Below are 27,377 nucleotides of genomic sequence, written 5' to 3'. Positions count from 1 at the left end.
CCGCCACTTAATTATCTGGCGGCCGCCACTTAACTATCTGGCGGCCGCCACTTAATTATTAGTACATGTCCCGTTCACGTGACATGTACGTGCATTGGATCAGAGGCGATGTTGCATATGGAACGCCATCGCTGCCTCCGGCAGCAAAATTTAATTCTATTCGGCTCTTTTACCATTCGGCGCATTTCTATTCGGCCCATTTACCTTTACGTTCGGCTCTTTCAGCATTCGGCTCTTTTTTATTCGGCCCTTTTACCATTACGTTCGGCTCTTTTTGATTTTTTTATACGGCGCAATTAAATTCTAACCTTTTACATGGTGTCAAATGGAAGAAAATCAACGGCTGGAAATGAGTCTATGAAAAGTTTACAAAACATATAGATGCAGCATGTAGAGTGTTTGGTTGGTTGAATTAAATGAATTTGAAGGCTATTTCAATATGACTAATCATTTTGTTGACATGATTAATGTGTTAGAGAACTTGCAATTGTCCCACCTTATTGACTATTTTGAAAGAGAAAAGGTTTGATTTATGGCCTAGGCTAGCTAGACCTAGTCTAGTGTCCGCCTAACTTTTAAAAACAATAATTTACTCTTTCTCTCTCAAAATTTGTAAAAAGATGGATTAATTTTAGGTTATTCAACACATCTTTAATCGTAAATATGGTAAATGGGCCGAATAGAAATGCGCCGAATGCTAAAAGAGCCGAACGTAATGGTTGTAAAAGAGCCGAAAAGAATTAAAGTTTGCTGCCGGAGGCAGCGATGGCGTTCCATATGCAACATCGCCTCTGATCCAATGCACGTACATGTCACGTGAACGGGACATGTACGTACTAATTATTAAGTGGCGGCCGCCAGATAATTAAGTGGCGGCCGCCAGATAATTAAGTGGCGGCCGCCAGATAACAGCTTTTAAAATATAGTTAACTTGTGGCCCGAACGGGCTTCCGTAGATAACAATGTACCCGCCCTGTCGTTGTTGTAGTACCTAATTTAAATTGAATCATGAAAGTGTTAAAATGTTTAATAATATAATAATCGTCGTGTTGCTGTTTATTTTAAAGGCCAGGCCAGGTGCGGGCAAAAATTTTTTATTGATCATACATTCCTATAATTATCGATCTATAGTTTCCCCTATGTTTCATAATTTTTGGGATTTTATTTGTGTTACACGAGCTTGTTGAAAATAAGCACTTTCTTATCAGTGGGGGGGGGGGGGAATAGTTCAAATTACACCAGGGGTGGCGCCAGGATCTTTCCGACGCGGGGGGCTAAATTCCCCGACGGGGGGGGGGGGCCTATGCGAGTGAAGCGAGCATCACTTGGCTGGGCCATGGGGACCGCCAAGGGCCCCTGGTGGGGGTCCATGTGGGGGGAGCCCCCGGAAGCAACACGTTATAGCGTAATTTGAGGCCGTTTTAATCAGATTTAGGGTAGCCAATTTTTTCAATTTTGTATGGTACATAAATAAAATACTGTGTGAAAAATACATTGCAAGAGGTCCGGTATGATGACTGTGTAAATCCATTCTTTCAAATTTAAAAATAAAGTTTTTAAAGTTCAATATGCCTATCATAGAAAATATACGCGAACGTAAAACCTACCCACGGGGGCCAAGAGGTATATCGTTATAATCGCAGAGACGTAGGCAGTTTGCTGTCTGGGGGTGCAAACATTGTAAATGCGCGAGATATCCATGGCCTCTGATCTGTAAGAAAATTTTGTAAAATAGAGCTGCTAGGTCCCCGGAAATTTCAATTATACATTGATATATAAAACGAAATTACAAGTCTATCAGAACAAGCCCACCGAGGTTGAGATGGAGCTAAGGACATTTAAACAACCAGAGTTGTTAGGTCCTCGGATATTGGATTATAGTATTTCGAAAAAAAGAAACAAAATATATAAGGCTCCAGCACCAGCCCTACCATTAGGGTAGGTTCAATGCACTGACTGTATATTGTACATCGAAATATGAAACAAAATGTACGGTAAGTATACATGACCAGCTCTATAATTGGGGACGGTTGAGCTAAGACAATTGAAAACTAGAGATGCAGGTCTTCAAAAATTACACCTATACTTTAAAAAAATTCAGACATAGAGACCTAAACAAGTTACCCTTTTTACCTTTTATTTGGAGGGGAATGCATCCACAAGCGTACACCATTTTCCGTCGGGGAAATCAGTTTATTTCCCAGATGTGAATCTGGAATTTCGATGTACGAGCAGTTCATGACATACAGGACATTGGAAATGTAATAACTTAGCTATAATAAGATGTTGGCTAAACGAAAATGGCATGTTTTTTGTTTAGTAATGTAGGCCGAGCCTACATTGAAAAACGTCTATTTCAGGTTCAGGTACACCACGGTAATCGTAAATTAAAAAATTGAACATACGAATAAAATAGATCGCGAAGATAATTCGTACCCTTTTGCTGTCGATACACAGTACACGACGTAACGCGTCAGTAAACTTCGCCTGGAAAGTAATTACAGTACACATTCTGGTCCCTGGGTGGTGGAACATGATATCACGCGTAAACCGCAATGGGCCGGGCCCAATGTTAAACGATTCGTACAAAGGGACACCGCCAGACAAGTGCATACCTATTGTTTACTAGATCGCTGGCAATAATGCACATGCATAATAAAGTGTAATAGCCCTCCGACGTACTTAACAAAAATTGAACTTGGCGGTTTTCTAGTCGCTGAAGCTACGAAGTGAACGCGAATGATTTTTACTTTATATTATATTCCCCGACGAAAAGTACTCGCGTTCCCCGACGTGGGGCTAGGCTCCCCGACGAGGGGGCTACAGCCCCCGTAGCCCCCCCCCCCCCGCTGGCGCCACCACTGAATTACACAGAGAAATCTCTATTCTTTTGTACACAAATTTTGTAAATAGAGAGGCATTTTAAAAAGCTATGAAAAATAAACGGTGTGGTAAAAAATGTTATCAGATGACTATAGGTAATATAACTTTAATATTACATTTCTGGTATTTTTATTCAACTTCAGATTTTTATTTTCATGCTATAGCAAAAATTATCCACCATATATCCACCATCTTTTTTCACCTTCTAGGGAGTCACCAGACATGTTATTACATTAGGTTAAACTACCTAACTACTGAAAAAAAGTCTTCCTGGTTTTTATGTCAGAATTTTGACAAATTTTGTATTTGACCATATTAAGGGAAATTCATGTTTTTTCGTCTTGATTTCTGTTACAAATATTTTATTTATGTACAATTAACCAGATATTATATTTAAAATTCATGCCTGTACCTTAGCTTTAAAACCGCCATTCCACGTTTATATTATTAGTTCTGAAAGACCAGTTGAGTTCCTCACCTGCAAACGGGTGTGTACCGCAAACTTTATATCGATAGTTAGGCCTATATATATGTACTTTTTTATAACCATGGACCGTCTTTAAACTAATGTAATAATTAACATGTCTGGTGGTGGATAATTGTTGCTATAGGCCCTAGCACGAAAAAAAAATTAAAAAAGAAAAAAGAAACATAAAATTCAAGTTATAATACCTTTATCTACCCCCCCCCCCTCCCCCACTGTTAGGCCTACTAGAGCCTTTAAACATCTTTAAATAATAAATACAGTAAGTAAATTAAAAAGTATGTATAAATTAAATATAAATCGGTCAGAAAATATAGCCCTATAGGCCTATAGCGGAGTCCTATTAGAATTTTTAAAAGTTGGGCTTTCAATGCTAAAAAGTTCCATAAATACTACATAGATTAGAATAGATGGGTAGATCCTACGCGAGAATAATTGAAGATTGATTTAATTATATGTGTAATTGTTTTACAGATGAAATGTTTACATTTAATGTTAATTTTATACAATTGTACGTTAATTACTACGATACGAACGAGAAAGAAAAACCAACTGCTCTTAGCTTTATTGTCGTACAACATAGTCGACGTCTGGATTATAAAAACTAATCTTCTGCCTCTGCCGACGAGGACGACACCACCACAACCGAAAACGCGCGCGAAATCGAAATGTTTAATAATAAAAATACAGGTTACCATTAACTTGAGCACGCAGCATTAAAGTAGAACAAGTTAGCTTGTTGGTGGTTTATTAACCTACGATAGCCTAGGCAGGTAAGTTTTATTTTAATTCTTTTATTCTCAACAACATTGTTGTTGTAGGCCTCTAGGCTAGGCCTAGGCCTAGGCCTATATATAGTTGGCCTAACTAGCTAGGCTATAACTAGGCCTATATAATAGTAGTTAGGCCCTATCTATATGTTTATGCCTCTAACTCTAATAAGACTAAAACTAGACTAGGGGCCTAGGCCTAGCCTATAGGCCTAATACTACTAGAGTAGCTAGGCCTACTTCTACTACTCTAGCCTAGCTAGCTAGGCCTAACAACTAGGCTAGGCCTAGCACTACTATCTAGTTAGTTTTAGGCCCTAGCTAGAGACTAGCCTGGCTAGTCTTTATAATAGTAGTAGGCTAGGCTTAGAGAGGGCCCTACTAGAGCCTAGCCCCTGGGCCTATCTAGGCCTAAGTAGTAGGCCTACCTAGGCCAAGTGCGTATGTGAGTGTAAATTTTGGTATTTATAAAGTTTTTAAATTATCATTTAATAACATATTTTAGCGGCATACCTAAATAAAGAGCCAACAATATTGGCATGGACCTGGTTTCGAGGCCAACTCGCTCTTAGTTCTGGTGGTGGAACAAGTCTTCTTGGATAAGGACTCCAGCCAGGGTCCAGTATCACAGTTACAGTATAGGCCTAACCCAGATGTTTCCTCGAGGAATATGGCCTAACCACATTTTTAAGTAAAAATTAAAAAATGTGATTTGATAATGTTAAAAATTAAATAATTGATTGATACTGTGTTTTTATTTACAGAATCATCTACTGTACTGCGTGTATACTATTGCAATCCAGTAGTAATACATTGACATGGGTATCCACGGTTTGCTTCCATTTGTTAAAGAGGCTACTGAACAGGTTAATATCAAGAAATATGCAGGGTACACAGTTGCTGTTGATACATACTGTTGGCTGCACAAAGGTGCTTTTGCATGTGCAATGCAGCTTGCTAAAGGAGAGCCAACAGATCAGTAAGTTAATTAAATAGATGACTACTGATTCTTTTTTTTTGGTCATTCCACTTCAATTCATAATTCCAAATTTTACCTTAGGTTCACAAGATACAGACTGATTTTTTTTTCGTTTTTGCGCAAAAGGTTAAGGTGAGAACAAGATACGGACCAGAATATTTCAAATGTCCATGTTTTCTATTCACTTTCAGAAAATAATGATGACTTTCATACCATTTGAGATTGAATGGTCATTATACTGTGTACTTATAATTTTTATAATATCTGTATACTGTAAATTTTTTTCTGTATAGAATAATTGTTTATTGTTGTATCTATTGATTGGCTAAAATACATTTTACGATATACAGTATTAGTTTTGTTAAAATAAAATATTCTGTTATCCCTAAGGTATGTACGGTATTGTATGAAATTTGTCAATATGCTTCGTTCGTATAACATTAAACCAATTCTGGTTTTTGATGGCTGCAATCTGCCTTCAAAGAAACATGTTGAGAAGAGCAGAAGAGAGTAAGTTATTTTTTTAATACTTTTTTATACCATTTTTTTCTTCTACGATGGACAGTACATCAAATTCACAGTTTCCTATCAGCAAAGTCAACTGCATATCTAATGATGGGTTTCTATGAGCAACCTAATCTGCACTTTTATTCTATTACCAAATACATCATGTGTCATTTGGCATTATCTCCACCTAATGGAAAAGTGATATCATCTATTGGTGATGATCAACACACTCTAATGCACTATAAAGCTTTTTGACTGATCTGCTCAGGCCTTATTAAATCGAGCAGTCAATCTTTCAACTCATGAAATATTCTCACCATCCTGCTAACTCCTAAACATTCTCACCATCCTGCTAACTCCTAAACATTCTCACCATCCTGCTAACTCCTAAACATTCTCACCATCCTGCTAACTCCTAAACATTCTCACCATCCTGCTAACTCCTAAACATTCTCACCATCCTGCTAACTCCTAAACATTCTCACCATCACATCCTGCTAACTCCTAAACATTCTCACCATCACATCCTGCTAACTCCTAAACATTCTAACCATCCTGCTAACTCCTAAACATTCTCACCATCCTGCTAACTCTTAAACATTCTCACCATCCTGCTATATCCTGAACATTCTCACCATCCTGCTAACTCCTAAACATTCTCACCATCCTGCTAACTCCTAAACATTCTCACCATCCTGCTAACTCCTAAACATTCTCACCATCCTGCTAACTCCTAAACATTCACACCATCCTGCTAACTCCTAAACATTTTCACCATCCTGCTAACTCCTAAGCATTCACACCATCCTGCTAACTCCTAAACATTCTCACCATCCTGCTAACTCCTAAACATTCTCACCATCCTGCTAACTCCTAAACATTCTCACCATCCTGCTAACTCCTAAACATTCTCACCATCCTGCTAACTCCTAAACATTCTCACCATCCTGCTAACTCCTAAACATTCTAACCATCCTGCTAACTCCTAAACATTCTAACCATCCTGCTAACTCCTAAACATTCTCACCATCATGCTAACTCCTAAACATTCTCACCATCCTGCTAACTCCTAAACATTCTCACCATCCTGCTAACTCCTAAACATTCTCACCATCCTGCTAACTCCTAAACATTCTCACCATCCTGCTAACTCCTAAACATTCTCGCCATCCTGCTAACTCCTAAACATTCACACCATCCTGCTAACTCCTAAACATTCTCACCATCCTGCTAACTCCTAAACATTCTCACCATCCTGCTAACTCCTAAACATTCTCACCATCCTGCTAACTCCTAAACATTCTCACCATCCTGCTAACTCCTAAACATTCTCATCATCCTGCTAACTCCTAAACATTCTCACCATCCTGCTAACTCCTAAACATTCTCACCATCCTGCTAACTCCTAAACATTCTCACCATCCTGCTAACTCCTAAACATTCTCACCATCCTGCTAACTCCTAAACATTCTCACCATCCTGCTAACTCCTAAACATTCTCACCATCCTGCTAACTCCTAAACATTCACACCATCCTGCTAACTCCTAAGCATTCACACCATCCTGCTAACTCCTAAGCATTCACACCACCCTGCTAACTCCTAAACATTCTCACCATCCTGCTAACTCCTAAACATTCTCACCATCATGCTAACACCTAAACATTCTTACCATCCTGCTAACTCCTAAACATTCTCACCATCCTGCTAACTCCTAAACATTCTCACCATCCTGCTAACTCCTAAACATTCTCACCATCAGGCTAACTCCTAAACATTCTCACCATCCTGCTAACTCCTAAACATTCTCACCATCCTGCTAACTCCTAAACATTCTCACCATCCTGCTAACTCCTAAACATTCACACCATCCTGCTAACTCCTAAACATTCTCACCATCCTGCTAACTCCTAAACATTCTCACCATCCTGCTAACTCCTAAACATTCTCACCATCCTGCTAACTCCTAAACATTCTCACCATCCTGCTAACTCCTAAACATTCTCACCATCCTGCTAACTCCTAAACATTCTCACCATCCTGCTAACTCCTAAACATTCTTACCATCCTGCTAACTCCTAAACATTCTCACCATCCTGCTAACTCCTAAACATTCTCACCATCCTGCTAACTCCTAAACATTCTCACCATCCTGCTAACTCCTAAACATTCTCACCATCCTGCTAACTCCTAAACATTCTCACCATCCTGCTAACTCCTAAACATTCTCACCATCCTGCTAACTCCTAAACATTCTCACCATCCTGCTAACTCCTAAACATTCTCACCATCATGCTAACTCCTAAACATTCTCACCATCATGCTAACTCCTAAACATTCTCACCATCCTGCTAACTCCTAAACATTCTCACCATCCTGCTAACTCCTAAACATTCTCACCATCCTGCTAACTCCTAAACATTCTCACCATCCTGCTAACTCCTAAACATTCTCACCATCCTGCTAACTCCTAAACATTCTCACCATCCTGCTAACTCCTAAACATTCTCACCATCCTGCTAACTCCTAAACATTCTCACCATCCTGCTAACTCCTAAACATTCTCACCATCCTGCTAACTCCTAAACATTCATTATTAATTTGTGTATAACAACAAAATAAACAATAGAATAAAGTAACCTAATAAGTTTTTTATATAATTTAAGTTGTTTCAGGTTTTAGTGGTCTTAAGTTGTTTCAGGTTTTGGTGGTCTTAAGTTGTTTCAGGTTTTATTGGTCTTAAGTTGTTTCAGGTTTTAGGGGTCTTAAGTTGTTTCAGGTTTTGGTGGTCTTAAGTTGTTTCAGGTTTTAGTGGTCTTAAGTTGTTTCAGGGTTTAGTGGTCTTAAGTTGTTTCAGGTTTTAGTGGTCTTAATAAGATTTATTGAATTCATTTTTCATAGGAGACGGGAAACGTTCATGAAGAAAGGAAAACAGTTTTTACGAGAAGGAAAACTGAACGAGGCACGAGATTGTTTTACAAAATGTATCAATATAAAATCTGAAATGGCCTTAGATGTTATCAAGGTAACAAAAACACTTCTTTATAATATGGAAAAATATAATCTGTTTTAAAAAGTGTGCATCTTTGTAGAATATATTAACCAGTACATTCTATAATAAAAAATTAACACAAAATAAATGTTTCCCTGTACAGTATCGGCCACTATTCTGCTAAGTTGTTGCTCTAAAAAAAATCATTAGGTGGTCATTAACAACAAATGTTAACATTACCAAACAGACAATGTACTAACATGTAAAGATGTTAAAATGGAATTCCAATAGCAAATTGGGTGTTTTAACAGTTATTTTTAAAACACCATTTAACTTTGTTTGACATTATTTTGTATTTAGAGAGCTTACACAGTTTTGATTGAGTTAACAACTGACAACACATCAGTCGTTGCAAATCAGAAGCTTTCTACTGTATTGCTGGCAGACCTATTAGGCCAAGAGCATTAGTTCATAAGTATAGACAGACTTTGAATCTATGATTCGTAATATTTTAAAATTTTTAGGCTGCAAGATCTTTAGATGTAGACTGTATAGTAGCACCATATGAAGCAGACGCCCAACTTGCATATCTCAACAAGTGTGGTATTGCAGAGGCTATTATCACTGAGGATTCTGATCTTGTAGCTTTTGGTTGTGATAAGGTATTATGCAGAAAATTGTTGTCTATAGCTCTGTCTACACTATCAAACAATTTAGATGTGTTTGATGTGATAAACTTCTATTATGTCAAATGTAGGCGGAGCAGACTATAGTTTACCTTTGTTCACACATTTGTTTTTATTATTCTTAGGTTATTGTAAAGTTGGATATTAATGGAAATGGACTAGAAATTTGTTCATCAAAACTTGATAAAGCCATGAAGATTGGAACAAAATACACAGTTGATAAGTTTCGATATATGTGCATCATATCTGGATGTGATTATCTGCCGTCTTTGCCAGGAATTGGTCTTGGAAAAGCTCGTAAACTATTCTTACTATCATCAAATCCTGATATAAGTCAGGTAAGTAGGTCTGTAATCAATTGTGGAGGAGGAGACATCATCATTCAGGCCTAATGTGTATGCAGCTAAATTAATCAAAGTTTGTAAATATAGCATAGTATAAAACTTACTCTAAATAATGAGGAAATGCATGATTTCCTTCTCGTTTCAGCTATTAAAGAAAATGCCAATGCATCTGAAGATGAAACAAGCTGTTGGAGATGATTACATTGAAGGATTCCATCAAGCCAATAACACATTCTTGCATCAGCTGGTATTTGACCCATTAACTCGTAAACTAGTTCCCTTGAATCCATATCCACCTGAAATACAACCTGGTGACATCTCATATGCTGGAAAGTATCCTTTATTTAACAATTTGCAAATTAAATACAATGTAGCACTATACAATTTTAATAAGTAGACTAGTCTTAATTTTTATTACATGAATTTTATATTTAAAGATTACTGTCCCCCCCAAAAAAATGAAAAATGAAGATTAATCAAACTGTGAATAGGCCATTTTGTAGTTTTAATAAAGTTATAACTTCCACAGAGAAGAAAACAAAAATTGTGAAAAAGGGGGACAATATGTCTTTAAACTAGTTGATATGCTCCTTACATGTAGGTAATCAGATACATTGATAATAGGGTTGCCTATGAAATGGCATTAGGCAATTTGAATGTCAACACTGGGTGCAAAGTTGCTCACTATGTGCCACAATCAAATAAGGTATTGTATTAATTATATGATATTGGTGTATTAGTGCAAACAAACAAACAGCACCTTTAAACTCCAGTTACGATTCAACAAATTAAAATGCACAATCATAACTTCAATTGTTTTTGTTTAGCCATTTGATCCCAAGACACCACACCATCTATTAAGTATTTGGCATAACAAGTATAAACCAAGATTGAAGTGTGGATCAGGTGACCATCTTGAATTACAACAAAGGTCAACAAAGAGCAAACAAATGACAGTAAAATTACCTGTATTTAAGATGAGTGAGAAAAAGTATATAGAGGGTGAGTCAATGAATCGCAATGATTACTTATTGTTTTGTAACCTCATCATCATCAGACTTTTTTCATCCATTTTTGGGTGAGCAATTTTCATTCTGGTCTAGGCTACAGTGTAGGTTTATTTTGTCTTCCTCTCCTCCTTTTTACCATTTCTTGGTTGCCATTCTGTGAGCCTTGTACCTCCACAAAATATAATTTTACAGGACATTTGTGTTTAGTGCTTGTAAGTAACTGTAATGAATTGGAAAAATGCCTCATTTTCCAGTAATAACATTAAATATGATACAAATTCTAGATTTTGAAGGTCTTGCCATGGTCTTTTCTAGGAATCCACTATGATTTTAGTATCAAAACCTTGTATCAAAATGTTCTGCTTTCTTATTGGCTGTTGCCATTATTTGCATGGTAACCTTGACAACAGTATTGGGTACAAAGAGTATATTTCAGATATGAATTTTTGATAGAAAAATGATTTATGGTTTAATAAGATGTTTTGATTGGAATGTATAATTTTTAATAGAAAGTGTATCCTTGGAATGTGAACAAGATCTTGCATTGATGTATGGTTCGCCTCCAAAATTGGAGGAGGAAGTTATTCCAGAAACTCCTGAAAAGGAATTGGAAAAAGAATCTGCCACTCAATCTAACCAGAAACCCAAAATAAGACGGAACAAATTTGTGATTCACAGATTCTCATCAAAAGAACGCACAGATCTTATAAATCAAGGTGCAACTCAAAACAGCAGGTATTTTGAATGAGAAGTTAGCTTATTATCATTTTTCTATGATTCTATGTACAAAGATTTTTATGATGTGTCCATTTTTCTTTTAAGATTTTTTTCATCTGAACCAATATCCACCTTAGACAATTCAGAAGATGAAAGAGATAAATCCAAAAATAATTCAATATTATTAGCTGAATTAGATGATCTACAAAATGAAATACAAAATGACCAAGATGATGATTTACCAGTATCTGACCTATCAGTTCATTCACATCTCCAAAAGTTTAAAAGGTCATCATCTTTGACCCCAAATAAATTACAAGTTGATATGCTAGAAACTAATTTGAAGGAGGAGAACAGGAGTTCACAAAAGGAACAAAATACATTAGAATTAAAAGTGCCTTTAAAAACAAGAGGTGCTTCAAGAACTGGTGCTTTTTCTTGGAAAACAAGTGCCAACAGTAATAAAGGAATCTTTGAATGTTGTATAGGACAGAGTTCAAGCATTGAAAGCTTTCGGAGTTCCTCCAAGAGAAATTCTGATTTAGAAACACCATGCAATGTCAGTAGTAGTAGTATGACTCACAAACATGCTTGTGATGATAACTGTGATGACCTATCTCAGGAATCAATTAAACTCTCTCAGATTAGCAATTTATATAGCATTGATGGTGATGAGGTGTCATCGATGCATCCGAGTCAATCACAACATGACTGCACATCGGAAAGTCAGACAGAAGTGAATTCAACACAGTACTTGATTTCTCCAAGTCATTCACAACAAAACTTTTCTCAACAAAATCAGTCTCTACAACACTTTTATATAAACTCATGTCCAGAATTCCAGCCTGGTAGCACTTCCAAACTGAACACCATGATTCTGGCATCAAGTGAGTCAAGGCTACCTGAATTCAACAATACAAGTAAAATGGTAATTCAGGAAAATAATAGTTCTTACTTGTTAAAGAATGCAGATGGTGATACCAGTAATTCATTACATACCTCAACAATGAAACCAAATAAGGTGATTCTTGCATCAGCTTTTCTGTCATCTGTAATGTTTAGTGCATGGACCTATAAATTAATCTAATTTACAGGTCCATTGTTAATGTTTTTACTGTTTTATTTTTCTTTTATTTAGGTAAGATGTGGGCTAAGTCTAGGAAGATCAGCTCCTCCTGCAGCTAACTTAAGTATGAAATATTCTATTATTAACTTTATTAAATTACAATTCATTTATAACAGTGGGTTCAGAAAGATCACATACAATACTGCATTAAGACTGGAAACCAAGAATATTTATGTTTTCAACTGATTACTTTTAAGGGCTTTCCAATCACATAGGACGATCAAAGAATGTGGGATTAACACGACATAACAGTAAAAAAAGAAAAGCCAGTAATGAAAACATTTTACGACAAAACAAGATGACAAAATTCTTTGCCACCACAAACAAAATGTAAGTTTAAATGAATAGAGTTACTGACATTACAGTATTTAGTCAAATACTGTATAGAGAATATAGCAATTTCTAGGTGTTCATTAATTTGAATACCTTGAATAATAATTGTTTAAATTAATATTATGTACAGTATTTCCAAATGCATTATCTATTATTGTTTTTGTATTAATGCTGTAGATTTACTCACATGCATTATCTATTTTTGTTTTTGTATTAATGCTGTAGATTTACTCAAATGCATTATCTATTTTTGTTTTTGTATTAATGCTGTAGATTTACTCACATGCATTATCTATTTTTGTTTTTGTATTAATGCTGTAGATTTACTCACATGCATTATCTATTTTTGTTTTTGTATTAATGCTGTAGATTTACTCACATGCATTATCTATTTTTGTTTTTGTATTAATGCTGTAGATTTACTCACATGCATTATCTATTTTTGTTTTTGTATTAATGCTGTAGATTTACTCACATGCATTATCTATTTTTGTTTTTGTATTAATGCTGTAGATTTACTCACATGCATTATCTATTTTTGTTTTTGTATTAATGCTGTAGATTTACTCACATGCATTATCTATTTTTGTTTTTGTATTAATGCTGTAGATTTATTCGCATCATTACAGATATGTAGAAACCAAACTGCCTTTATCACCTGTCAATTCTAAACCAGAATGTACGGCAGGTTTGAGATTCAAGGAATAGATGGAGTACATTTAAGTAAATAAGATGTTTCATCGTAGACATGTTGATGGTGCGCTCTAGTCTGGGGCAACATTAATGTTATGTCAGGTACCTTGAATTTTAACCACATTTTAAATATATACAACACATTTAGTAGCTTAATATGTATGCGTTTATTAATTGAATGATGAGTATTTTATCTAGATTTTAGATTTTTATAAATGTTTTATACAGTATTAATTAAAAACACAATTTTATTACGGCTTTGATGACATTTTATTTCAATTTCACAAAAATCAATATTACAGTACAGGTATATGAAAAAAGTTCATGCACATCATACTACAGTACTGTATGTCCTAAAATAAAAGCAACTTCTGGGTTTAAAATGAATAAAATACAACAAACTTAGACCCTCTGACTAGGATAAATGTTTCATAGTTCTCCTTTGCCTTCAATCTTGAGAAGCTCGACTTCAAAGATGAGAGTTGCACCACCTACATGGAGATGAAAAAGTCACTTGTTATACTTTGTTGTTTGTAAACAGTAACAAAACTGTACATTATCTGTAATGAATGAATATCTACATGAATGATTTGTTACCTGGAATCTTTGGCGGAGCTCCTCTATCACCATAGCCTAAATGAGATGGAATTACAAGTTTTCTTTTTTCACCAACACACATTCTGAGAAACAAGAAAACTAAGTACATAAATGTTTATCAGCATTGCATAATAATAAATTAAATTGTGTTGTATAAATAATTTAAAATTTATAATGCATTGAGTATTATTTAGACTTACCCAAGAAGACCTTGGTCCCAACCTTTGATTACTTGACCCGTTCCCAATGTAAAAGTAAAAGGTTGTTTTCTTGGAATACTGCTATCAAATTCTGTTCCATCTTCTAATGTTCCCTGAAATAAAGTACATATATTTACTAGTACAAGTAACAAAGTTATATAGATTCTGTATCTGAAGTTAAAAAAACGGGAGGCAAGTGTTTTTTTCGGTCAACAGTGTCCTCTATCCATTATCAATAGGTAACAGTGTGACGTCACAAGCAGTTTTCCGTGGTGGCTATATGAGGAGAATCCCCTTTCAGTTAAAGAAAACAAAATTAGAAAATTATGACCACAGATGGTCGTACAATGGCTTAAATATCGTAAATTGTGTGTAAACCTTTTTGTTATAATTTAATGCAGAAAACCACACATATACATTAAAATTCAGTTATCTTTGTAATTCGAGGGAAAATTAATGTGGCAAACTGGCAGCACTATATTAAGCTGGGAGACGAGTCTAAAATATGGCTTATCTAAGCTGCACCGCCCTCAGGGTTTCTTGCTATTGCCACTCCTGACCAAATGAATAAAATAAAGAGTCATAAAAGATTATGCACCAAAGTAGATGAAAACTAATAGAATACTGTAAATACAATCTGTATAGGACTGATTTGACCATAAATTTGTCCAAGTAAAAGAATGCCAATTCCCTGGAGGATTTTAACAACCATTTTTGTTTTAAAAGGTTACATCAATTAGTTAATATGTGTACTTTATAAGTAATACAACATCAATACAACAAGTGTTTATATTATACACTTACTGTATAATGCATATGTAATAAGTCTCCAGTTTTACTCTTTCGTTCACAATTTCCAATTCTTTTTTTAACTCCAATTTGTAATTTTTTTTTATCGCCAGCAATTTCATGTTGTAATGTGATGATCAACAATATTGTAAATAGCAGATTTTTCATCTTGAAATCTAATAGAAAAGATAATGTTTATTATTTATAATGTTATTGTTAACATGGCATAAGTAAGCTCAGAAATAAAAAAAATAACTAGGCCTAAGCAAGAATGCACAAACAAATGGCATTGTGATGACTGCAACATACTAGGCCTATAGGCTAGGTTAGGTACCAATAATGGCAATATGGGCTGGCAACAATTAAGAAAAAGATCCCTCTTGACTCTTGTTGGTGGTATCAATCAACAATTAATGTCAACTGTGAGTAAAGAGGGAAAAAAGAGTAAGATGAAAAAATGTTTACAAAAAATCAGGAACTTTGAGAAATATCCTTGCACAATTTCAAATTGCTCAACATTAATAAATGAGTGGACGATATTAAATGGGCCGAATCGTCTCGCTACCCCACCAGGCCGGACCGCCGGAAAACCTTTGTTTATCGTGATCCGTTTACGTACACGTACCACACCAACCAAGAGGTACTTTGATTCATCATCATTACGAGTACATCTAAGTAAGCGAACATTCTTTTTAAATGGATCATTCTCCATTGTGTATTTATGATTGATTAAACAATCATGATATTTATTTATTTATTAGGCCTAACAGTACTCACTTTATATTATTATTACAACACCAAACACAAACCACAAACATTCAGCAGCTGCAAATGACTTCCACAGCGCCCTCATTATCATTTTTACCATCCTGTTTTTTTACCACCAACATCATGCACAAGTTACAACCAATCACCGAGTAATTGTCTAAATCGCGGATTGGCCGGGGTTCGACGGTCACTATTATAGGGACATTCCAGTTGCGGAGAAAATAACAATTATTAATTAAATTTGCTATTAAATTGTCCAAAGGCTTACGGTGGTCCATGTTATCGCAATATCATGCATATTCTAGAATCGATTTGTTTTATGAAGCTATGCTGCATGCACAAAGTAACAAAAAGCCTTAACAATTTCCGTATAAGTATTATTAAAACACGCTGCTAAATGATTAAATAATTGGCCTACTTTGATTACGTTTTTGTTGAATAAAGTCTACATTAACTCGGCTGCCGCCGCCTCATTATATAGTATCTCTTTCAACTATTGGCATTTTCTTCACCATCCAACTCGACTCATAAACATTTATTATTTTGTATATTAGTTAACAAACAGACAAAAAAAATTATGATATACCGAAAACAAACAAAAACCTATGGGAGTCCCTTTTACCTCCCCACACACTCACCAGCAGCAAAAATAAAGAGAAAACTTTTGTTGAAAACTTCCGGGCTGGTGTATTTTGAATTATATTATTAGAAAGATGTTGTTCCACACAGCTTTAGAGGATCTGCAACTGTAGAATCGTGACCAAATGTCTTCGCATGTAATTGGGTAAAATGTACTACAGTATAATAAAATATAACAGTTAATTCTCTCAACTGCAGGTAATTGGGTTAATGTACTACAGTATAATAAAATATAACAGTTAATTCTCTCAACTGCAGGTAATTGGGTTAATGTACTATAAAAAAGTATTGCAGTTAATTATATCTGCAACAACTGTAGGATCGTAATCATGTCTTCACAGGTAATGGGTTAATGTACTAAAATATAACAGTTAATTATATCTCAACCGATCAATCTTTTCAAAGATGTACTATAATATAATAGTTGCGACCTATCGATATCGATTACAGAGACTGGGAGGCTATGACGTTTAATATTATACATTTTAAAAACACGCCGGATATTATTCACATCACTTTAAACACTCCGGTGTCAATCAAGGACTTACGAAAGTTGGAAAAGTTCTCGAAAAAATTTGTAGGAACTAACAGTATCTGATAAACTACGTTTAATAATATATAATAATATAATTAAAGGGTCGTTATCCAATCGAGTTAAAGAACAATACCATGAAAGCCCCAGTGGTCTAATGGTTAGGGCAACTGCATATCACAAGCAGGCGGTCCGAGTTCGAATCTCGGTTGGGGCGACTTTTTCTCATTCTCACAGATTTCCTCATCTTTATCGTTTCAAATTAATTAATTAAATAATTTTCAGTGTATCACCGGGCGGTTTGGAATTTATTTCTATGCCTGTTGTGTTAATAATATAATTAATATATAATTAAATTAGTTGAATATAATTCGTTGTTTATAAAACAAATGAATGTTTTCTATTTTTTGAATGGAGAAAATATTTAATTGTTATTTGTATACTAATCTATCCCATAATTATTCATGATTCTGCTTGAAAAATGTTACACAATTAATGGTGTGTCATATCATAAACTACTGCTACACACACACTCTCTTCTCTAGCAGCAGCGAGTGAGTACTTTAAAAAAATCCGCTGGTGGCGCTACGCACAAAGCGGTAAAGAGAGAGAAGAGAAGTTGTCTGGAGATAGTCAAGCTTATTTTACCAATTTATCTGTTTAAAATCTTCAAAATCTGCATCAGAAAAATGGCGTAAGTAATAGATATAAATACAATAATGCTTTGAGAATATTGGTAAATATTTATTTTTCCCCAAAAATACATATGAATATTATTCAGTACAGTTCGTTAATTCACGCCGGTACGTTGGAGTAACGTAAACAAGCCATGTATCTGTGTATCTGTTGTTATGTAGTACCATGGAGGAAATATATATTTCCTTTATGGTTGTACAGATACATGGCCTTACGTTACTCCAACCTAGTGCAGTATATACAATACTATGATGTATTTAACTTCTCAGTTTATGATTGTAATCCAACCTTTTCAGCTCTTGCTGCTGGTTGGAATTTGATGTTTTTATACCTTACTTAACCCATTGACCCCTAAGTTTATTTTGCTCCCCTGGGACCCAAAAAGCATATGTCATATAATTAACCCTAACTTTTTTTCTAAACACAGACATTAAAAAAATTAAAAAACAAAAATAATTCAAAGGACATTTTATTTCCAAATATGTTATCAAATTTGTGTTACAATTTATTTTGGCGGAGTATGGATTATGCAAATTTTAGAAATATTTTAGGAAAATTATTAAAAATTTGTAATTTATCTTTGACTACCAAATGCACAAAAATTAATAAATATTTCATAATAAAACTCATCTCTTCATCAGAACCTATTTCTTCTCTTCAAAATAAGACCAAACTTGACCATTATGAATGACCGGTTTCGAAATTATGAAGAAATTAGTAGACTGACTCATCCGACGATGACCATATGGGGCCTAGGCCTATCGGGAGCCGCCCCGAGAGCGTCCTCGCCGCTGTTTGTTCACCGGGAATGTTAAAAAAAACATCCCGAAAGCGACTTGGAATTCGCGATTCCCACGCGCACCGGCATCCCTCGGGAGCTTAGTCCGCTGTTTTAGACGTGTAGCTTGCAGAAAATTTGACGAAAATGCGTCGAAAACTTATGAAATTAAAACAAGTTTGGTATCAAAATGTTTGTCAAAAGTTATGCTTCAATAAACTGACCTTTGCGCAGAGTTTGAACAAATATTTCATGCCCATAATGCATCTGACATGTCAGGGTTCATATTACAATCAAAGGTAAACAATATGGCGCGGCCCTCGTGAGGACATCTTCACGACTTTTCTCCGGTAGAAAAATCACATTTTTACATGGAAATATGACGATTTAGACACTGTAACTGATACATAATCTTTATTTATTATACATTTATTGTATACAAGCTTCAAAATAGTGATTATTAGAAATAAAGATGGATTTTAGACGATTTTACGTTGTATGTTTAGGCCTAGATTCATTCAACGCGCCTGTCGCGTTTCGAACAGCGTGCTTCGAAAAACGGTTATATTTTCGAATTTTATTTTCAAACTAACTTCAACAATTGTTTTTATATATTTAGAAGCATATTTTTAAAAAAAAAGTTGTGAGTATTTTGTATAATTTGTTGTTCCGATTCATGCACAGCAAACTGCGCATGTAAATTCGATTTACTTTTTTTTTTTGAAAATTTGTTTACAATGACCTTGACTTTTAACCTTTTGAGCGCTTTAAGCGCTTATCGTGGTGAATCGGTTAATAAATAAATATTGTAACGTTTTTCCGTCTCGCCTGTCTCAACTGCGTACTACGACGTACGTGCGTTTCTCGGGTCCCTTTTCTAGCCCGGTAGCAACCTCGTTCGTTAGGCCTAGAGCCTGGCTAGCCTAGTTATTTATTATAAAGTTAAAGACCAGATGCTCGGCTTATCGGAAGGAGTGTGCTCCTTCTAATAAACGGACCACCGGAAAAGTCCCCAACCTTAGTTTATTCTACGGACAGAGGGGAAGTTTAATCTCGCTAGGCTAGCCTATCATCAGGTTCTCAGGTTCCTCTCGTTCAGTCTGCTCGCCGTAGGCCTACACACATACGACGTACACTAAATTAGATAATTGCTAGGTAAAGAGGGTTTATGAGAGGTAGCGTCAGGTTCGGCGACCGTGATATTCCGTCGGCTTCACGTACAATGTAAATAGATAAATGATGAAAGTACAAGTAGTTTAAATTCTCATGAGCCGTATGGCCCTTTTATTCATACTTGGTAAAAACTTACCGATTATATACAAGATATGAGACAATTACAAATACAATTCATGGGATGGATGGTCCAAGAGCTTCCCGTACGTCCCACTCGCTTGGAATCAAAACGAAGAGTGCCAGAGACCTAGTAGGTCCCTGGATAAGTTGTTTACCAGAATTTAGCGCGTAGTTAAATTACACGCACAGAAAAGTAGCCAATCAGAACTTAGTCTTATTTGGCCTGCTACATTATAGCAATTAGGTGGGAAATAAATGATTTGGATTATACCAAATTCCGTTATATTAAATTATCGCCATGGCTAAAGATACGGTACCGTATCCTAACTTCCGTTTGCTAAAGGTACAGTAAAATTGCATTACGTCATAGTCGCGAAAACAGTGATCAACCGGCGGATTAACATAGAATACAGAAATTTACCGTTTCAAAAGAGGCCTACCATACGTACTATAACCATGCTAAGGCTAGCCTCGGTATATGAGTTTGTTTGCCAGACTGGGGCCAGCTGCATGTGTGTGCTGATTTCTGTGATTAAGACCTGGGGCTAGGCCTATTGTCTAAATCATAGTATTTGAGGGCCCCTTTATTGTCCGCATTTGCTTTTTGTTTATGGTCACCATCTGTAAACAAAGTTTATTAAAAAATATAGGCCTAAATAAGGCTATTTGGAATAAAAATCCTCATAGAAACTATAGGCCTATGGATGAATGAACTAGACGCAACACAATTTCCAACATTAAATTATAATTTCTTTACTTCTAATTTGGTTATCAACATATTTCTACTGTAGTGTAGTGTTTAATGTTGTATAATGAAATAATATTTGAGATTGAGTGCATGATTAAAACGCTTTATGTAACGTCCACCAACCACATGATCTTGCTCTATTACTACAGCATCGACGATTCTGGATTCAACATTACTAGGTCTAGCCCTGAGGCTGAGTCACAGAATCATCAGCGCACACATCCATGCAGCCTGGCGCCGCCGATAGGCATTCTCTACGGACGCGATGTGAAAAAAAATGCAAAGTCCTTATACGATGACGTCACACACTTACCAGCACCCCATTGGCTGATTATGACGTAATGCAATTTTACCGTACCTTTAGTAAACGGAAGTTATGATACGGTACCGTATCTTTCGCCACGGCGTTAAATTATAACTAGGCCTGGTAACTCCGGGATGCTGGTCAAGTCGCCCCATCATGGGCCATTGCAAAGTCGCCCCATACAAAGTCGGCCCTTACAGTACAAAGTCGCCCCATTGCAAAGTCGCCCCAAAACAAAGTCGCCCCGACACAGTTGCCGCATCGCAAAGTGGCGCTAATGCAGTTTCGTACCCACCCCTTAAAATTACTCGCAATTGTTTCAATACTATCTAACCTACTCACAAGTTGTCTACAACATCCTGCATGCATAAAATTGTAAAATATCGATAATTTTTTATTTATAACTATTTTTAATCAATTAATACTGAGCACCCTTCAGAAATACATCACCAGCTTAGCTTCGCGAGAATCATTGCTAGGCCTGCCGATAAAAGTACGGAGGCCTCACAGGACATAATTAACTCTTGATAGAGTAAACAGTTGCGTTCTATATAATAGAGTAGTTACTAATGTTTAAAGCACCCAATAAATACTATAATTTGCATTATTTCTGGCATGAGTTTCGTATTTTTGATTAAAGAATAATATACAATTGTTGTATTCATCATTGTGGGTATCATCATATATGTGAGGCCTTACCACAAAATGAGTCATTTGTTCAGAAATTAAAATATTGAATTACTATGAAAAATGGATAGAACACATTATTAGCTGTAATCTAGTGTTTGAATCAATGTGGTAGCATATATATATCCAGAGTTATGACCGTTTGAAAATTTGAATTTTTTAAAACTTCTTTGTAAGTAAACCAGCTTTAAAGTTTGGTCAACAAAAAGTTACAAAGTATTTTAGTGTGATTTAAAACCTCCTTAGCAACAGCATGAAGATGTTGGCTAATAAAATTGAAATATGACGTGAATAATGTGCTAATATAAAAAAAAAAATTCCCCCTCCCCATTTTGAAATTATGCAATCAAATGACAACTACCCGTAATGATGAGACATTCAAATCAGACAACTCATCCACACCTGGTGGACAATAATTAATTTTAACCTCTCCCACTTCCAAGTGTGGGGGATATTTTAGACCATGTTGGACTAACGCTTAAATTCAAAACACAAAATCCCTTTATGGAAATTTTTTTTTTATTTCCGAAATTGCACTTTTCAAAACCTAATACAAAATATCTCAATACCATTTTTTACATATTAACTTTGATAGAAAAGAACCTTCGTTTTACGTACCCTGATTTTACGTTCCCTGGATTTTACGTACGCTTAAAATAACCGATGACGTCATCATTTTCTTACATTGAGGGCGCAATTTAACAATGTATGTTCACATCATTGATCTCAGGGTCTCCATTCTCTTTATCACAAACTACCTGGTCTAACTTGTTTTGAACTGGATCTGGTTCGATTATTAGGCCCCCTTCTTTTAGATCCCAGTCAAGTTCATTGTTTTCTTCAATAACAGCAAAAGCTTCTTCTAACTCTATGGCCATGCCCTCCTCGTCGTCATCAGGGCCGATGTCTTCTTCTTCATTATCGCCTACTGTACGACGTCCTCCCCCAGGCCTACAAAAATACTCCTCCAAAATGTCGCAAAATTCTAAAATTCATCGCCTAATCCCAAAAGATGGGGGTCAACCTGTCTTTTTAAATGATTGTGTATACCACTTTATGGTAAAAAAATTCATTCAAAATATAGTTTTTTATAATCGTGATAAAAAAGTTGTAAAAAAATGACCACGGGCCTTATTTTGTTAATTATCGTAATTTGACCTCACTTACGATGCGACTCATTTTGTGGTGAGGCCTCGCATATGTTTTTAATTTTTTCTTTCATTTTAATAGTAGAATTTCACACAGGAAAGAAGATAAATATGGGACTGCTGACTCTTGAAGATTAAGTACTACTGACCAATTTTCCTCTGTTTTAGTTTATTTTCACATTATGTTTTGTAGTCCTGAGCTACATTGTTATTGGTATAACACAATAAACAAGCTTATGACAAATTAATTGTTTTAGTAATGCTATATAAAATTACGCAAATGATATATTCTTGCGTAATTTGAACGCAAAATAACACGGAACGTTTAGGAATAAACGGAGGAAGCCCCGCCATGTAGTACTTATTAATTAGCCTCAGGTCACAGTCGATTGGCTACGCTCCCCCCATCAGATAGGAAGCCCAACGTAATTACTTCAAACTGTCGCACTAAACGATGCGTTAGCTCATCAGGGGGGAACCCCCGTAATTGCGCCGCATTTCAGTAAAATGATCATTGAACACTGTTGATTGAAAAGCAATTCACAATTTCTGAAACCAATCGGAGCTGCACCTTCTGGCTGCTACGTGTTTCTGCTAACTGGAGATTCTCCTTTTTAAAAAACATGCATACAATACTGTACGATGGTTTTCCCATGGTCAAAATGTAGCGTCTAATTTTTCTAAAATACCTGCATGTAAAACTATCATATCGGCGATGAGATTTTTTTTTAGAGTATTTTTATTTCTTCATTTTGAAAAATCATAACCATAATATTATTAAACAATATACATATACTTGTCAATAAATTATGTTTTTTTAGTAATTTATTTGATATATTATACTTTATAGCAACATTGTCAATATCAATAAATTACGGATTGTTTAAACACCTTTAAAAACTTGATATACAAAAAAAAAAGGAATATGAATTGTCTGAAGTGAGACGTTTCGGCCCACAAAGTGGGATGTTTCGGCCCAAATGTGGGCCGAATTGTCCTGGAATCGAAAGGAAGCTCCCTCTTTGGGCTGCAATAAGTAATCTCGAAAAGAAGCCCTTTTCAAAATCAAGCCCACCTAGGCTTCTTTTCAAGATTATGTATGATTGGCTGCTTTTCGAGATAAACTGTATTTGAATGTCAAAGGAAAAGAAATGTGTATGATTGTGTTTATCATATCAATATATTATGACCTTACAACTCATAATTATCTGAACAATCAAGCCTTGCGCATTTTAATTATTTTACAGTTTATTGTTTTCCAAATGGTACTTTGATTGCATCTTGTAAACAACAATTCTTAATATATATATATTTTTTTATAGATTGGCCAAACCCAAAAGTGAATTAACAGCCGAGGAACTTGCAAAGCGAGAGGAGGAAGAATTCAACACTGGTCCTCTTTCTGTACTTACACAGTCAGTTAAAAATAACACACAAGTCCTTATCAATTGTAGGAATAACAAGAAGTTATTAGGCCGAGTTAAAGCTTTTGACAGGTATTTTATATTCATAAACAGTTTTATGTTCTGTTTTGGAATACTGTTCTAGAAAATGATTGCTTATATGGTGATGATTTATTTCTTTTTATAATAGGCATTGTAATATGGTTCTAGAAAATGTAAAAGAAATGTGGACAGAAGTGCCAAAATCTGGCAAAGGAAAGAAGAAATCAAAACCTGTAAACAAAGATCGTTACATTTCAAAGATGTTCCTACGTGGTGATAGCGTAATACTCGTACTAAGAAATCCACTGGCAACAGCTAAATGATTAGTCACTTTTTAGCCATTTAAAAATTTACTTTAACTTACCAAAATTATGATTGGCAGCGTTTTTTAGGCATTGTTGTTATTCTGTTCCATTTGAATGCAAAACTATAAAGTGGGTCATTTATGATGTGAATAATTAATGCAGTAATTTACTGTACAGTATGTCCTTTCTTATAATTTGTGTGATTACTTGCAATGCTTGTGACAACAGTGTCTTTATTACTGCTCAATCAGAAATTAGTTCTTTTCTTGGTAGATCCAGAATGTAAAATATTAAGTTATGTTTGGTAAGAAAAACAAATAAAACACCTTAAATAATCTTACATCTTGCAAGATCCCAAACACAGGATAATAATGAAAAAGCACAATAATATCATATGGTACCAGGGATAGCCGTTTAAATTCCCAAAGAGGAATTTCATCTGAGGGAGGTGGGTGATAAATATTTGATATACCCATATTTGTACTTTAGATCATGGATTTCTTCATGTTTGGATTATGAACATTTAAAATATGGTTTACTTTGTACTGATGTTTGAATAAACGATAATATTTTAACGTAGAGTGTGATCTTATTTTTCTCATGTCTTTGTTTCTCAATGTCTTAACGTACAGATCGTTTTTTTTTTCATTACATTTTGTATTTAAATTATCCAATCTAAATGAAATGATTAAATTTATAATGAATGAAATGATAATAATAATTTGATATTATTAGTATTGATTAGAGTTGAGATAGTCTAAACGATATCAAGCGATTTTAAAAACAAAACAAAAATTAGTTCCGAACTTTCAATTGCCGTATACAAGAAATAACACGAGGTCAAAATATGGAGATATAAATTCAAAATGATCAAGTCAAGGCAATTTTCCATCGACGATATTAAAAAGAAAATACCCGGCACGGGTCATACTATACTGGATAATTTTTTTAAAGCATAACATGGCACAGGCGTACATGCATAGGCTATAAAAGTGTTTAAATTTCATATAAATATTATTTTGATGATTTGCATCTCTAAGTATGATTATTAAGAAAATCGGTTTTAATTCAATTTAAGTTTCATCTTACTCAATGACAGATTCATCTTTTTAACATGCTCTTTTTACTGCTCTAATTTTGTTCCAATATAACAAACCTAAAATTAAACATAAACAAAGTCCCAAGTTAAATATGCAATTTCTGTTATTTTCAGAGCGAGTTTGTTTTGTTGTACTTATTTTAATACATACAATTAAATACTTTTAAGTAATAACAACCAATTTAACGATGACCACCATACTTACCAACCTGAGAGATTTAAAATGCGTGATCGGACACAAAGTATTTACAGCCCCCACCCCCTCGTGGCGACTTGCGATGGAAACAAATTTAGTTCACTGGTACTCGTGGCCGGAAATATTACACTCGCACGTAAAATTCATGATGAATGGCACCTCTTGTATTCCGGTACGGTAAACGATGCAAATATTCTCTCTCAAGAAAAATTACGTAACTGTACCTTTAAATTTATTTTTATTAAATGAAATTATTAGTGTTCATCACATGGAACTAAAATAAACTCAAACAAGAAAATATCAGGTGTATTTAAGCAATTGAATGCTGTTTAATTAAAAAACACGCTCTCAAGAAAAATCACAGAAACTACGTAACTGTACCTTTAAATTTATTTTTATTAAATGAAATTATTAGTGTTCATCACATGTAACTAAAGTAAACTCAAACAAGAAAAAATCAGGTCCAATATAACAAACCTAAAATTAAACATAAACAAAGTCCCAAGTTAAATATGCAATTTCTGTTATTTTTAGAGCGAGTTTGTTTTCTTGTACTTATTAAGTATTTAATTGTTGTAATAACAACCAATTTAACGATGACCACAATACTTACCAACCTGAGAGATGAATTCATGATGAATGGCATCTCTTCTCGATACAAATATTATTAGATTGTATATTACTCTTTTTTTTTGTTAATCTATAATTCAACGATTTTCATGCTGATTCTGGAATTTATTTTATTCAAAAAACATTTTTGGGAGGGTAAAAATTGAACTGATCCACCAACCAATAGCAAGAAAATTGGGTTTACCTTTTATAAACGCACACAAAATCATGTCATGTTTAATTGCGATCATGACAAACGCATGATTATAGGCCCATCCTCGTCACGGCGAGCGACCACGGACACATTAAACTTTCCCCTGATATTATGTATTTTATTGATGTGTAGTGTAATAATATAAATAGGCCTACTCGTATAATGTTCTATACTTTTAAAATATACCAATTAATTTGAATGCATTTTCCTCTCAAATTGTGATAAAAAATGATAACGTATCGTATATAGGCCTACTTAGGTTAAAACGCGTGTTTCATTAAAAATCACTTGAAATGCGGGACCGTCCCGAACGATGCGAGACGGTTGGTAACTATGGACCACATAAATAATTTTAAGTAGCCCTACCATTTGTTTGTTGGAATTAATAGTATCGATTAATTACAAAACTATTGAATATTATGTAATATCGTACCTTATACCGCCAAACCAAAAATTTGGTGCTGAGAGATTTTTTTGTTTAGAATGGATCGTTGATCGGAAACAACTTATCTTACACTTTGAAAACATGGGTTTTTGGTGGTACAATTCAGAATAGAATAGAACAGGCGGTTTAGCGTTAAACCCGGCCGATGTAAAATAAAAATCATATAAAGTTAATTTTCAGTCAAGCGTTTCTTTGGTAAGTTGCCGATGTTCTAAATGTCGTCAAATTTAATAACACTTTGTAATAAGCCTATATATATATATTTGCCTTTGGATTTATATATATATATAAATCCAAAGGCAAATTACTTTTAAAAAATGACAATGCTGTGGGTATCAGTGGCTGGATCTCAATGGAGATAC

At 34.9% G+C, this 27,377-nt stretch overlaps 3 protein-coding genes across 5 annotated transcripts; 2 read left to right on the top strand and 1 right to left on the bottom strand.

Annotated features, from left to right (window-relative positions):
* The first annotated feature begins 3,935 nt into the window (after window positions 1–3,935).
* On the top strand, window positions 3,936–13,736 carry LOC140060573 (exonuclease 1-like). 2 transcript variants are annotated; one of them, XM_072106849.1, is made up of 14 exons: window positions 3,936–4,140; window positions 4,902–5,116; window positions 5,507–5,626; window positions 8,524–8,647; window positions 9,139–9,276; window positions 9,426–9,638; window positions 9,790–9,977; window positions 10,254–10,350; window positions 10,472–10,646; window positions 11,164–11,389; window positions 11,477–12,299; window positions 12,510–12,561; window positions 12,695–12,827; window positions 13,460–13,736. In XM_072106849.1, exons 2-14 carry the CDS (start codon window positions 4,956–4,958, stop codon window positions 13,536–13,538), a joined length of 2,529 nt encoding a protein of 842 aa, XP_071962950.1. In that variant the 5' UTR covers window positions 3,936–4,140; window positions 4,902–4,955; the 3' UTR covers window positions 13,539–13,736. The 2 variants fall into 2 exon arrangements, with proteins under 2 accessions (XP_071962950.1, XP_071962949.1); XM_072106848.1 differs by having other exon boundaries at window positions 11,477–12,392.
* A 71-nt stretch (window positions 13,737–13,807) lies between these two features.
* On the bottom strand, window positions 13,808–15,972 carry LOC140060574 (peptidyl-prolyl cis-trans isomerase FKBP2-like). Of its 2 annotated transcripts, none has more exons than XM_072106850.1 (5): window positions 15,887–15,972; window positions 15,125–15,285; window positions 14,321–14,433; window positions 14,121–14,203; window positions 13,808–14,014 (listed from the first exon to the last, which is right to left on the bottom strand). In XM_072106850.1, the coding sequence occupies exons 2-5, from the start codon at window positions 15,275–15,277 to the stop codon at window positions 13,953–13,955; spliced, it is 411 nt and encodes a 136-aa protein (XP_071962951.1). In that variant the 5' UTR covers window positions 15,278–15,285; window positions 15,887–15,972; the 3' UTR covers window positions 13,808–13,952. The 2 variants fall into 2 exon arrangements, with proteins under 2 accessions (XP_071962951.1, XP_071962952.1); XM_072106851.1 differs by lacking the exon at window positions 15,887–15,972 and adding an exon at window positions 15,575–15,657.
* Window positions 15,973–17,613: 1,641 nt separating this feature from the next.
* Window positions 17,614–25,027, top strand: LOC140060118 (probable small nuclear ribonucleoprotein Sm D2). The gene is made up of 3 exons (XM_072106196.1): window positions 17,614–17,742; window positions 24,025–24,198; window positions 24,296–25,027. The coding sequence occupies exons 1-3, from the start codon at window positions 17,738–17,740 to the stop codon at window positions 24,468–24,470; spliced, it is 354 nt and encodes a 117-aa protein (XP_071962297.1). The 5' UTR covers window positions 17,614–17,737; the 3' UTR covers window positions 24,471–25,027.
* Window positions 25,028–27,377: the final 2,350 nt, after the last annotated feature.

This window comes from Antedon mediterranea, chromosome 10 (genome assembly GCF_964355755.1).
Source record: "Antedon mediterranea chromosome 10, ecAntMedi1.1, whole genome shotgun sequence".
Taxonomy (NCBI): domain Eukaryota; kingdom Metazoa; phylum Echinodermata; class Crinoidea; order Comatulida; family Antedonidae; genus Antedon; species Antedon mediterranea.
This window is presented reverse-complemented; position numbering and strand designations above follow the sequence as displayed.

Coding starts and splice junctions, on each gene's coding strand:
- LOC140060573 (XM_072106848.1), top strand. CDS start 4,956: ATGGGTATCCACGGTTTGCTTCCATTTGTTAAAGAGGCTACTGAACAG. Junction 5,117..5,506: donor AAAGGAGAGCCAACAGATCA/GTAAGTTAATTA, acceptor GTTATCCCTAAG/GTATGTACGGTATTGTATGA. Junction 12,828..13,459: donor TTTGCCACCACAAACAAAAT/GTAAGTTTAAAT, acceptor GCATCATTACAG/ATATGTAGAAACCAAACTGC.
- LOC140060574 (XM_072106850.1), bottom strand. CDS start 15,277: ATGAAAAATCTGCTATTTACAATATTGTTGATCATCACATTACAACAT. Junction 14,434..15,124: donor TATTACATATGCATTATACA/GTAAGTGTATAA, acceptor ACTTTATTTCAG/GGAACATTAGAAGATGGAAC. Junction 14,204..14,320: donor TGGGACCAAGGTCTTCTTGG/GTAAGTCTAAAT, acceptor CTTGTTTCTCAG/AATGTGTGTTGGTGAAAAAA.
- LOC140060118 (XM_072106196.1), top strand. Junction 24,199..24,295: donor CGAGTTAAAGCTTTTGACAG/GTATTTTATATT, acceptor TTTTTATAATAG/GCATTGTAATATGGTTCTAG.